Source organism: Hippopotamus amphibius, chromosome 2 (genome assembly GCF_030028045.1).
Source record: "Hippopotamus amphibius kiboko isolate mHipAmp2 chromosome 2, mHipAmp2.hap2, whole genome shotgun sequence".
Classification (NCBI taxonomy): domain Eukaryota; kingdom Metazoa; phylum Chordata; class Mammalia; order Artiodactyla; family Hippopotamidae; genus Hippopotamus; species Hippopotamus amphibius.
This window is the reverse complement of record NC_080187.1, coordinates 188433464-188445372: the sequence shown is the minus strand read 5'-3', so window position 1 is coordinate 188445372 and position 11909 is coordinate 188433464. Positions and strand designations below refer to the sequence as shown.

At 41.0% G+C, this 11909-nt stretch overlaps 1 protein-coding gene and 1 long non-coding RNA gene across 5 annotated transcripts in view; one reads left to right on the top strand and one right to left on the bottom strand.

The window, feature by feature from the left end:
• Positions 1–430: 430 nt before the first annotated feature.
• LOC130845746 (uncharacterized) lies at positions 431–4249 on the bottom strand. Its single transcript, XR_009051454.1, has 3 exons — positions 4027–4249; positions 2128–2395; positions 431–579 (listed from the first exon to the last, which is right to left on the bottom strand). It is a non-coding gene; the product is annotated as an uncharacterized LOC130845746 (long non-coding RNA).
• Positions 4069–11909, top strand: part of SLC30A4 (solute carrier family 30 member 4) — a 29552-nt gene continuing 21711 nt past the window's right edge. The window contains exons 1-3 of one of the 4 annotated variants that reach the window (XM_057723397.1): positions 4069–4111; positions 4618–5122; positions 10823–10969. In XM_057723397.1, the coding sequence (XP_057579380.1) occupies positions 4732–5122; positions 10823–10969 (538 nt within the window). In that variant the 5' untranslated portion in view covers positions 4069–4111; positions 4618–4731. Of the gene's footprint in view, positions 4112–4308; positions 4508–4617; positions 5123–10822; positions 10970–11909 lie in introns of those variants that run through there. The other 3 variants (XM_057723399.1, XM_057723398.1, XM_057723396.1) reach the window with 3 other exon arrangements.

Genomic DNA, 11909 nt, shown 5'->3' with positions numbered 1-11909 from the left:
TAGTTCTCACTAGCGAAGTAGGTAAGGGGATGCTTTCACATACAAAATCTCATTGGATTCTTACAGCGTCCCTGTGAAATAGGTAGGACAAATATTATTTTCCACTGTTAACACACAAGAAAATGAGCTCAGCAATAGCACACTGCTAGAGATCATGGTGAATGGATGACAAAATTAGAAGCTGAACCAAGTTCCCCAAGTTCCACCCTCACCATCAAGCTCCCCCAGCCCAGTCGCCACCTCCAGACTCCAGGACTGGTGTGCTTAGTTCTTAAATTACCGTCCCAGCTGGGACCTCGTATTCCCTCTCATTTCAGCCAGACAGGTTAGAGAAATCCATAGGAATGTTTAATTTAAAAACTAAGCAAAGACAAAAACAAAGACATGAAAACAATGAATTTGATTGAGTGAAGGTTTTGGCTCACAGGTTGGTGACAGGGTAGATGGTCTCCAGGGCCACAGATCTCCTCCTTTATCTTCTCCCTGTCCAAGAAGGCAACTCCCTGTCCTCAGGCAAATCTATTTCTGGTATTTCTTCTTCTTCCCTGGAGGAGGGGTTAAATGGAATCTCCAGCCACTCTGTTAGTAGAGTAACCCACAGAAGAAGAAATTATTACATTCACCATAGTTGTGTATCACATCACTAACCCTTGTTTCATACCCATCCAACAGCTTTCATTCCCTCCTGAAAAAGACAAGGGAACACATTCCAAAAACATCCCATGGGAACCTCCTATAGCCACATACTCCAATGGAGAAAGGAGTTCTCAGGATGGGGAATATGCAGCATTTGAACCTGTCAACTAAGCAGATGAAGCACCTTTTCCACACTTTATTTAAAAAAAAACTTTTCTACTCCCCCCCCCCCCTCCCCATTCGCAAGAGGGATTTCACAGGACAATGCAGAGGTCTTAAGGTGCTGGCAAATCTTTGACACATGAGACAGGGATCTCTCCTAACATACCCCAAGAAGTCTAGATGCTTTTCTGTAGATCATTCCATTTTTATGCAGAAAGAAAACACAAGGGATAGTGTAGAGTGATGGCTAAGAGCTTGAGCTCTGAAACCAACCTGATCTGGAATTGAGTTCCTGCTGTTTGCTAGCTGCACAACTGTGGCCAAGTTACTCAATCTCCCTGAGATTCCATGTCTCCATCTACTTAAAAAACAGCAATAGCTGGTATTGATTGAGCATTTACTATGTGCTAGGAACGATGTATGCTAAGTTTTACATGCTTTACATGTGTTAATCCTCACCACAGCCGTGAAGCTGGTACAATCATCATCCCCACTTCACACGTAAGAAAACTGAAGCACAAAGAGGTTAAATAGTTCCCCAGAGATTATATGACTCTAAGTGGTGAAACCAGGATTCTAACACAAGCAGTGTGACTCCAAGAGCCATGCTTTGAATCACCACCTTCTTCACAGTGATGTTGTAAGGATTAAACGAGCTCAGGTAAATCAGGTCCACTGCATAGTGCCTGGCACATAAACAAGCCTCAAGTAAATATTAGCTGTAGAATTATTTTCAGCAATGTCATTTGTTCCAAAAGATGTCTGGGCCAGAAAACAGGTTTTGACATAGGTTATTTTGCATCTATTCCAGTTAACTGCCCCAAGATATGTGTCCTGCAGTTGAACTGACAGGCCTCTGCTATTACCTAAACAATCTGTGTATTATGGTTTACCTGATTAAGAGATAGGCTAAATGGTTGACAACTTTTTCCATCTGCCAATGCAAAATAGCTTTTCATACTAAAAAGAAGTATTAAGTCTCTTATAAAAGAATGGCATCCTGACCAAGAGCTAGCAGAACTGCAGGCAGTACCCAGCTTATAAATGGGTTGTGTTTCAAAAGGTGGTTTGCCTGTTGTTATAAACTCTGAATACATAGACATAAGGGTGAAAATGGTAGTTACATTCCAAGACTATTCACAGATGTCTATTTATTTAGCCCATTTTAAACCTCCATGATGGAAATCATGCCACTAGCCCCAAGCAGGCCTAGGAACAAGAGCCCATGTGATAAAAGAATAAGAAAGATGTCTTTCCTGGTACACAGGAAAATTTATATAGACTACATTAGTCATCTATTGCTATGTAACAAATTACCCCAAAACTTACCATATTAAAACAATAAACATTTATCATCTCATAGTCTCTGCGGGTCATCTGAGAGTGGCTTATCTGGGTGATTCTGCTCAGGATCTCTCATGACGTTTCAGTCAGCATCACCCAAGCTGCAGTCACCTGAAGGCTTTACTGGGGATGCAGGATCCACTTCCAATATGGTTCACTCATATGGCTGTTGGCAGGAGGCTTTGGTTCTTCATCACGTGAGCCTTTCCATGGGGTGGCTTGAGCCCCTCATGACATGGCAGCTCTGGCTTCCCTAAGTACAAGTGATCCAAGAGTGAGAGCAAGAAGGTAGCTGCAATGCCTTTTATGATTTACTCTTATAAGTCACACACTGTCACTTCATCCATATTCCGTTCATAATGAGCCACAAGTTATTCATTAAGAGCAGCCCACACTCAGTGGGAGGGGGGATTAAGCTCTACCTACTGATGGGAAGCATATCACAGAATTTGTGGACGTACCTTAAAATCACCCTATAGTTTTTGTTGTCCTCCCATCACTCTCTCTAGGTACTCAATACACAAAACAGTAAAAATAAATTGGGGTGCAGATCTGAAGCCCTTCCCAACAAAGTTTAATGTAAATACCTAAAAAAAATCCATGTTCTTGCCTCATCTTGCCTTAAAAACACCTATCCCCATTCCTTAAATGGAATCTCATTTGCAAAATGTATACTAAAGTGATCACATTCCTGAAATACTTGCTTTATTCATTTGTATCTCTCATTAGTAGAAATTCAGGCAATATGACAAACTGAAAGTAAAAACAACAAATAAACTACTCCCAATCTGGGTAGATTAAGATATTTGGAATTAAGAAAGCAAACTTCAGGAAACATTCTCCCTTCTGGGTCCCCTGGTTATTGAATATTCTGGGTCTAGGGAAGTAGGGGATCTCTGATCCAGTTTTCCTAACCTGACTCCCATGGCTGCAGCTCTATAGGAATATTGTGGGTATTCAAAAATGAGGGACTTCCCTGGATTCCAAAAGCAGTTGGTGCTCTTATGCCAGAGACATGTGAGATTCGAAAGTATCATCTGGATCTTCAGAGGAACATGATGTTTCATATAACTTTCTATCGTATTTTTTGTAACTTGAAATTTGGTAATTCATGTGGTCAAAATATATTTATAAACATTGGATAAATGGGACTTTGCATTATAATTCAACTCCAAGTAGAAGCTAGGGGCTTGATCTATGAGGTCTTCTAACAGTGTTACTGTTGTTTTAAATCTTGAGTCCCCATTTGAGAATATGAAGAAGGCTAACATTTACTCAAGAAAATACATATATCCACAAAATTTTGCACATAATTTTAAGGCCTCCGAATCCCCTCAGATCCATCCAGGGAATCGCTGGAGAAGCGGGAGGCGGGGCTTATTGTCACTTCATTTTATCATGAACATTTAGATCTAAATTAGAAGCTACTACTAAAAACTTAATTCTTTTAAAATCTTGTTAAACAGAACCAACGGCCAGTACAGATGCCTCTACTAGATTTTCTGTGCTTGGGTTTAGTCCATACTGTTAAAAACCTCAGAGGCAAAAGGAACGTTGCAGTGTGCACACAGGGGACAACATACATTTGCTGAAAAAAAAAATAGTAAATATAAAGCAGGTGACAGAACTGCTGAGACCACAAGCCTTGCCCTCTCCAAGTTGACCTGACTGTGCAGCACATTTTGCCAATTTGCCAGAGGGGCAGCAATTCGAGGAGAGAAAAGCTGCTCAGCAACCCACTTGGCAAGAAAGCGAATTTATTCGTTTTCTGCCGAGCATCCGAAACCCAGATCTCAACCCAAGATTCTCGAGGCCCTCCGGTGGAGCGAACTCCCGGCAGCAACGCCCAGCCGCGGGTGGGCGGGACCGCTCAAATCTACCCACTTAGCCCGCGGACTCCAGCTCCATCCGCTCGTGCCTCCCAGCCTCGGGAAGTGGAAGGGCCGCGCAGGAGACGGGAGCTTCGCCTGTGAGTGTCCCCCGGGCAGAGGCGGGCCCGCGGGAGCCGCGTCCAGGAGCGCGGCGAGGGGCGGAGGACGCGGCGCGAGCCCCCGTTCCGCCCCTCGCGGGCGCCCCAGGCCGGCGCGCCAGGCCTGCGTGTCCTCGTGCCGACCCCTCCCTCGCGCGCCTCGCCGGCGGCCGCTCCGGCGCACGCGCGCGGCCTCGCGCAGGGCGGGGAGGGGCGGCGGCCGCGGGCGCCCGGCCCCGGACCTGTCAGACCCCAGGAGCCGGGCTGGAGCTGCGGGCGCCGCGGGCGCGAGGACGGCCGCGCTCCCCCGCGGCCCCGGGCCGAGCGGTGCGAGCCGGCCCCGCCGAGCCGGCCGGGGGCGGGGAGATGAGCGGCGGCCCCGCGGCGGCGCCGCAGGTAGAGCGCTGCCCCCTTTCGGAGCCGCGGCGCCCCCGCCGCCCCGGGCTTCAGAACTTGTGGGCTCTGTTGGGGCGCCTTGAATTTATAATGTGTTTCGTCTTCCACAGGATGGGGAGGGACGCGCGGCAGTGCCGTCGGGAACTGGCGCGCGGGTGAAGTAGGAGCCGCCGGCCGCCCGACTGCACCGAGCCGCTCGGCGCCGCGGCAGCTCAGCCTCTGCCATGGCCGGATCCGGCGCGTGGAAGCGCCTCAGATCTCTGCTGAGGAAGGATGATGCGCCGCTGTTTTTAAATGACACCAGCGCCTTTGACTTCTCCGACGAGGTGGGGGACGAGGGGCTTTCTCGGTTTAACAAACTTCGAGTTGTGGTGGCCGATGACGGTTCTGAAACCCTGGAAAGGCCTGTTAACGGGGCGCACCCGGCCCTCCAGGCCGACGATGATTCCTTGCTGGACCAGGACTTACCTTTGACCAACAGTCAGCTGAGTTTGAAGGTGGACCCCTGTGACAGCTGCCGCAAACAGAGAGAGTTGCTGAAGCAGAGAAAGGTGAAAACCAGATTGACCATTGCTGCCGTTCTTTACTTGCTTTTCATGATTGGAGAACTAGTAGGTGAGTTGTGTTGCCAACTCACTTTCCATTTACCTTGCCTGGAGAGTCTTTGTCAAGCTTTGGGGTTTAAACTTTCTTTTTAGGAAGCTTGTTACTTATCAAGATACTGATCTGGTGATGTGAAAAGGCCTCACGGTTCCAAAGTGCAGGTCAACCTAGGTACAACATAAACTTCTAAAGATAACTTTGACTTTTTCTTCTAGTTCTCCAAACACTGCGTCATCTACTGTAAAGCTAAGGACGTTATCTTCAGTATATGTCATGTAACTTCCTCTTTTAAAAAAAAATCTGATAAAACAGGTTAATTTTTGCAACGTTTAAAATAGTAAATGATTCCAAAATTATTTAGAATCATAAAATTTTACAGTATGAAGGGATCTTACTGAACACCTGCTCCACCTGTTTATTTTTTAAGAGATCTGAAGGCCCAGAGGTTAAATATTAATAAATTATGAGGACACTTAAGTGGGTAATTGAAGAGCTACATCTACAGTCCCATTGTCTTGATTTTTTTTCCTCTACATTTGAATTAAGAGGTCTCTTACTATTTCCTTTTGTATTTATATCCAAGAAATTTGCGAAGCTAAATACTACAAACCTCAAAGTTTTTCATTATAAGGAGGATCTGAAAGCCAGAAGGCTCCTCCCCTGGGTTTTCTGAACTTGTTTTTATTTTTCATTTTTAATTATTCAAGTAATGCAGTCTTACTATAAAATAATTCTCAGTTTAGAGATTAATTTAAGAGTCACATTAGTGTAACTGATGACTTCTTTTAGTGACAATTGATAAAGTGACATTAAAGCAGGGAGATTATTCTCCTGTGTTCTTTTTTTTTCGTGGCTGCGCAGTGTGGCTTGCGGGATCTTAGTTCCCCGACTAGGGACTTAACCTGGCCCCTCAGCAGTGAAAACTCGGGGTGCTAACTGCTGGACTGCCAGGGAATTCCCTCCTGTGTTCTCTTAATGATGAACCATGGTGAGAACAGAGGTGGCAGTCCAGATTTCAGATGCTGGCTGGAGGTTATATGCAGGAAAATTATATACATCTCCTACGTCATTTCATACCACTCCTCTGCAGTGCTCACTTCAGCTCTGCTGGCCTTCTTTCTCCCTATGACTCACAAAGCTCTTTTCCTGCCCATAAGACCTTCAAACTGAGTGGTCCCTCTACCTCTGGCTTTCAAACATTTTTTACCTCACTATAGTAAGAAATAAACTTAACGTTGTGACCCGTATAGGCATACACGCATACATATGTATGTACACACACATACACATTTGTATAAATGTATGTATAACTGAAACAAAAGTTTTACCTCATGTGCTGTGTTCTACTAATTTTTCAATTATGGTCCCAGCCCACTGAATTATTTCATGGTCTACAAATGGGTCATGGCCTGCAGTTTGGAAAATACTGCTTTATGTCGACTGCCTTTTCCCAAACCTTCTCCTGGCTGCCTTCTTGTCATTCATGTCTCATCTCAAAAAATACCTCTTAGAGACCTTTCCCACTGCCTAAAGTAAACCTCTCTCCTCCCCTGTTCCTTCTCCAACTTTAAAAGTCCTTAGCACCTGAGATTATCTTGTTTGTATATTCACTTGTTTAATATCAGTGTCTACTGAAATATAAGCTGAATTACCAGCACCTAGCACAATGACTAGCACAGAGTAAATATTCAATAAACTTTTGTTTAATTAATTAATAATTACTGTTAGAGAATTATAAATGTTTAAGCTCTAAAGAAATTAAAGACAGGAGTGACGCTGAGATCAGATAAGCCATGGTCAGCAGATTAAGAGTCAATGACTTGCCCAAATTCACACAGTTAGAATATGAATCATTCAGACTTAGTGATTCTTGAAGTTAATATTTAATATTTGAAGTTAAAATCACATTAATCACAATTTCCCCCTTAAAATTAGAGTTAACACCTATAAAAATTACTAAGATATAATTGTCTTGACTTACCATTTTTTAAATCTCCTACTTGGTAAATGATGTTTTGTGAAAGCTACAAGTATTTCCTTTCAAATACTAACTTTATTTTCAAATATGAAAATCTTTTGTTAAACACTATAGAGATGCTAGTACTTAAAATAGACATTAACAGTATTATTCAGAATGTTACATAGAATTAAATTGTATACAGTAGAGCATTTACTAAAGTGTGTCAAAAGCACTTAGAAATAAAGCATCGTATTTAGGAAGTATGGAGTAATTTTTTAAATGAAGTACTTTAAAGATCTGAAAGAGAAAACTTGATTTTGAATCTTGGATTTGCTCTGAGACCTTAGGCAAGATCAATTCTTTTCTTCTTTCCATTCAGCAAGTATTAGTTGAGTACTTATCATGTACCAGGCACTGTGCTATGGGTGTTCCAGATATACAATGGAGAACAAAACTGTTATGCTCCCTACTATCTAAAACACTAATGTTTGGAGAACATTATATCTTCCTGTAATGGAGGACACAGATATTAAACACACAAGTAAATTTAGAATTCAGATGGTCTTAAGTGCTGTGAAGGAAAAGAACAAGATACTATAATACATAGTAACCAGCAGGACATGGTTTATGTGTGAGCCACATACAATTAAACCAAAAAAAAAAAAAAAAAAAAGAATATTAGGAGTTATTTAAGCAAAGGGAATGGAGAAGGATTTTTTCAAGCAAAGAGAACAGCAAATTCAGAAGTCCTAAAACCTTCAATTCTTTAAGAAGACCTAAAAAGAAAACCAGTTTGGCCAGAAGTAAGTAAGAAAGAGGGAAAGAGGCAGGGGGACCAGATCAGGGAGGTCATGACAGACCATATTAAATGAGTTTAGTCTTTAATTCTAAGTACAGTGGGGAGCCAGTGTCTGCTTTTGAGTGAAGATTGACATGATGGGATTTACCTTTTTAAAAGATTACTCTTGACTCTTTTATGGAGAGTGGATTGGAGGGTACAAGAGTGGAAGCAAGTATACTTTTGCAGAAGTCCAGACGAGAAATGATTATGGCTTGAACTAGAGTGGATGGAGAAAAATGTACTGATTGAGATACATTCTAGAGGTAACAGTGACAAAATGGCTAATGGTTTGAATGTGAGAGTTGATGGCAGAGCAGTATCAGGACTGATTCTGAAGTTTCTTGCCTAAGCAGCTGAGTGTATAGAAATGTATGCCAGTTATATGAACCAGGGAGAAAATACAGAGCAGGGTTTAAGCATGGGCTCAAGGGTTGTTTTAGACATGTTAAGTATCATATATATATGAAATAGCCAAGTAAAGATATCTGCTGAGTTGTTATATATGTCTGTCATTCAAAAGGGAGGTCACAGTAGAGAGGGAAACAGTATGTAATGACATAGGAATAGAAAAAATTATCTAGAGAGCCCAAGTCCTGAGGAACTACAACTTTAGAAGTCAAACAGGTATCCTAGAACTGAAGAAAAGAGTATTTCAAAGTGGAAATAAGAAGTTAAAGCTGCTGAGAGACCTGATAAGATGAGAACTAAAATATCCTTTGGATTTAGTAACAGTTATTGATTACTTTAACAGCTGCATTTTATTGGGAATGAAAAAGCTGAAAGAATGAATGCAAACAGACTTCCAGGTAAAGATGGCAAATGAACTCATGCATCTAGTTGTACTCTCTTAAACTACAATAAAGGGATTTAAAAAATACATATATATGTATATATATACATACATAAGTATGGAATATATATATATATATCCACACAGACGGGGAAAACTGGAAAGGAGACACTCGCAACACAAACTAGAAAGGAATCAGGTAAAAGAGGTAACTGACTTAATAGACCCAAAAATGTCAACTCCTAAACAAGCAGTGGGGAAAGCCAAGAACCGGTCCAGTTTACACTAATGCATCAGAAACACCTAGAGATAACTTACTAAAACACAAATTGCTGGATCAGAGTTTCTAATTAAGTAGGTCTGGGGTAGGGTAGGGCCTGAGAATTTTCTAACATGTTCCCAGGAGATGCTGATACTACTGATCCTGAGGACTATAATTGAGAACTGCACTAGAGAATCCTAAGCAGGCCCAGAATTGGTTGTACCAGGTACCCCTATAAGTGTGGGTAAAGAGGAAGGCTAAAATAAGGAAAGCTCATTAAAACCTGTTTAAGAGCCAGTCAGATATAATAGTATAATAATAGAATAAATATCCACAGAGATAGAATAAGATCATGAATCCATGAAACAAGAATAGGCTACTTTTAAAAAGAAATTCACAGTAGAAAAAAGAGCTTTTGAATAATAAAAATGTTTTTAAAAATTTTTAACTCCAAACAAATTAGAAGGTGAATTAAGGTCATAGCTCATAGAATGGAGCAAAAAGAGAAGATAATGGGAGAAAAAAGACAAGAAAATTAGTGTATCAGCTCAAATTCCAAATAATAGGAATCTAGGAAATAAAGAAAGCAGAAGGAAAGAAATTACCAACAACGTAGTTTAAGAAGTTTCCCCAGAACTGAAGGATATACAGTTCCAGGTAGAAAGAGTCAATAAAAGCCCAAATTGGATGAAAATAATCCCACACCAAGGTATATCATTGTAAAATTTCAGAACACAGGAAACACATTTATTGCTTCAGGCAGCTGCTGTGTTAAACAATTGCCTCTGGTTGTTTTCAACAAACACTCACCGGGGTTTGCACCAGGGCCAAGCTCCAAGTCAAGTCAAATAAAAAGAGCCTTGCAAGTATAGTCTCCCAGGGAAGTACCAGGCAGGTCAAATAATGACAATTTCCTGGCAGTGGGGCTTTTAAGGAGCTATAACCCCATCCTATTCCTTGCAGTGGCTGCCAGACTGAGGTTTTCACTGTGGTTGCTGTTTGTTAGGTTTCAAGGCTACCATAGAACTGAAGAGGGGGAGATTGGGTATAAGGCAAGTTAAAATGCTACAGAACTGGTGAGCTTCTTACAAAGATTCAATTTTTTTTCCTTGAGTAAATGCTACCTGTATCAACCTTTGTTTAATTTCCATAGTTTTCAGAAAGCTGATTTGGACAATTTTTGCCCGTGTTCTCATGGCCTTTATGAGGGAGATGATTTTCGGAGTTCCTTACTCTGCTGTTTGTGCTGGTGATCACCACATGTGGCTCTTTAGGTTAACTAAAATTAAGTAAATTCAATTTCTCAGTTGTACTAGCCATATTTCAAATTCTCAAAAGCCATGTGTGGCTAGTGGCTACTCCATTGGCCAGCACAGATAGAACATTTCCATCCTCTCAGTTTTATGAACATTTTATGAATTTCTTCAGTTTTATGTTCAAACCTTCCCCCAAAAGTGAATACCTACCTTTTATTCAGCTTTATTATAATATTTATATATGGTGGTTATTAATTTCACTAACAGTAGAATTAGTAGGTTGAGTAAAAGCTGCAGTGCTAAAACACAAAAGTTTTCTTTGTGTTAGCCCCCATTTAGTGGCCCTTAACTTTTTTAAGGTCATTGACTCCTCAGAAAATCTGTTCATAGAAATGGACATTCTCACCCAAAAAAAATATATGCATAGTTAAAATTTTGCATAAAATTTCAGGATACCTTGACTTAATTACAAATAGGGTAAGAATTTAGTTAACATTAGTTAGAAGTTCATGATTTGTAGGATGCTGTATATTTGGGGTTTGATTGCTTATGTTTATTATTTTAATTAACTTTTTCTTTCTTTCCTGTCACCCTTGCTCTAAGGTGGATACATTGCAAATAGCCTAGCAATCATGACAGATGCACTTCATATGTTAACTGACCTAAGTGCCATCATACTGACCCTGCTTGCTTTGTGGCTGTCTTCAAAATCACCAACCAAAAGATTCACCTTTGGATTTCATCGCTTAGGTAGGTAATTGGGCGTTTCCTTGGTTTATAAAATTTTATAGTAAAACTACAATGAACTATAACCTTTGATTAACTAAAATCTTTCTGGTGATAGTCGGTTTGAACAAAGCAAATGAAAATAAACAAGATTCATTCAGATATATATCTTTCAGGGTACATTTAATTCAGTCAGCTAAATAGTTTACACATATAAAATTATATGGTAATCAGGGACTTCCCTGGCAGTCCAGCAGTTAAGACTCCATGCTTCCACTGCAGGAGCCATGGGTTCAATCCCTGGTCAGGCAACTAAGATCTCGCATCCCACATGCCTCATGGTGCAGCCAAAAAAAAAAAAAAAAATATATATATATATACACACACACACACACACACACACATATATATATATATGGTCATCATTAATCTTCAAATGTTGTTCCCTGTGTCCTAAAGGTGTTAACAGAAAAAAAGTTTACCTTCAGTTTATTGAACCAAACAAAACCACATGGATTTAATTCATCAATGAGCATTAGCTTCTTTCTTTCACCTCAGGTATTCCAACCAAAGCTGCTTGTAGCCCAGGTTTTAGGTACTACTGTAGTATGTATAACATACTGTATGGATGACCTTCATTGTGGCCATTAACTGTAAATGCTAACAAAGATTCTTTGCTTGACCAGACTTTGGTCCGTCTCCTGAGCCATCTCCCAAGCCCATCTGTGTCCTTCCTTGTAAAACCTAGTTTTAGGAAGCACCTTGCCAAGCCAGCTTAACAGAACCTCCATTCTAAACATTTGTTGGGTTATCCCCGGGTGATGTCTCATCACTCTGGCCTGTTTTCAGCAAGGCTTCCCTATACCAATCTAGACAGCTTCCCCCCACCTTTAATAAAGTCTTCTTTACCATGTTTTAACAAGTGTCATTGAATCTTTTTTCTTTAACAAGGCACACATTTTTA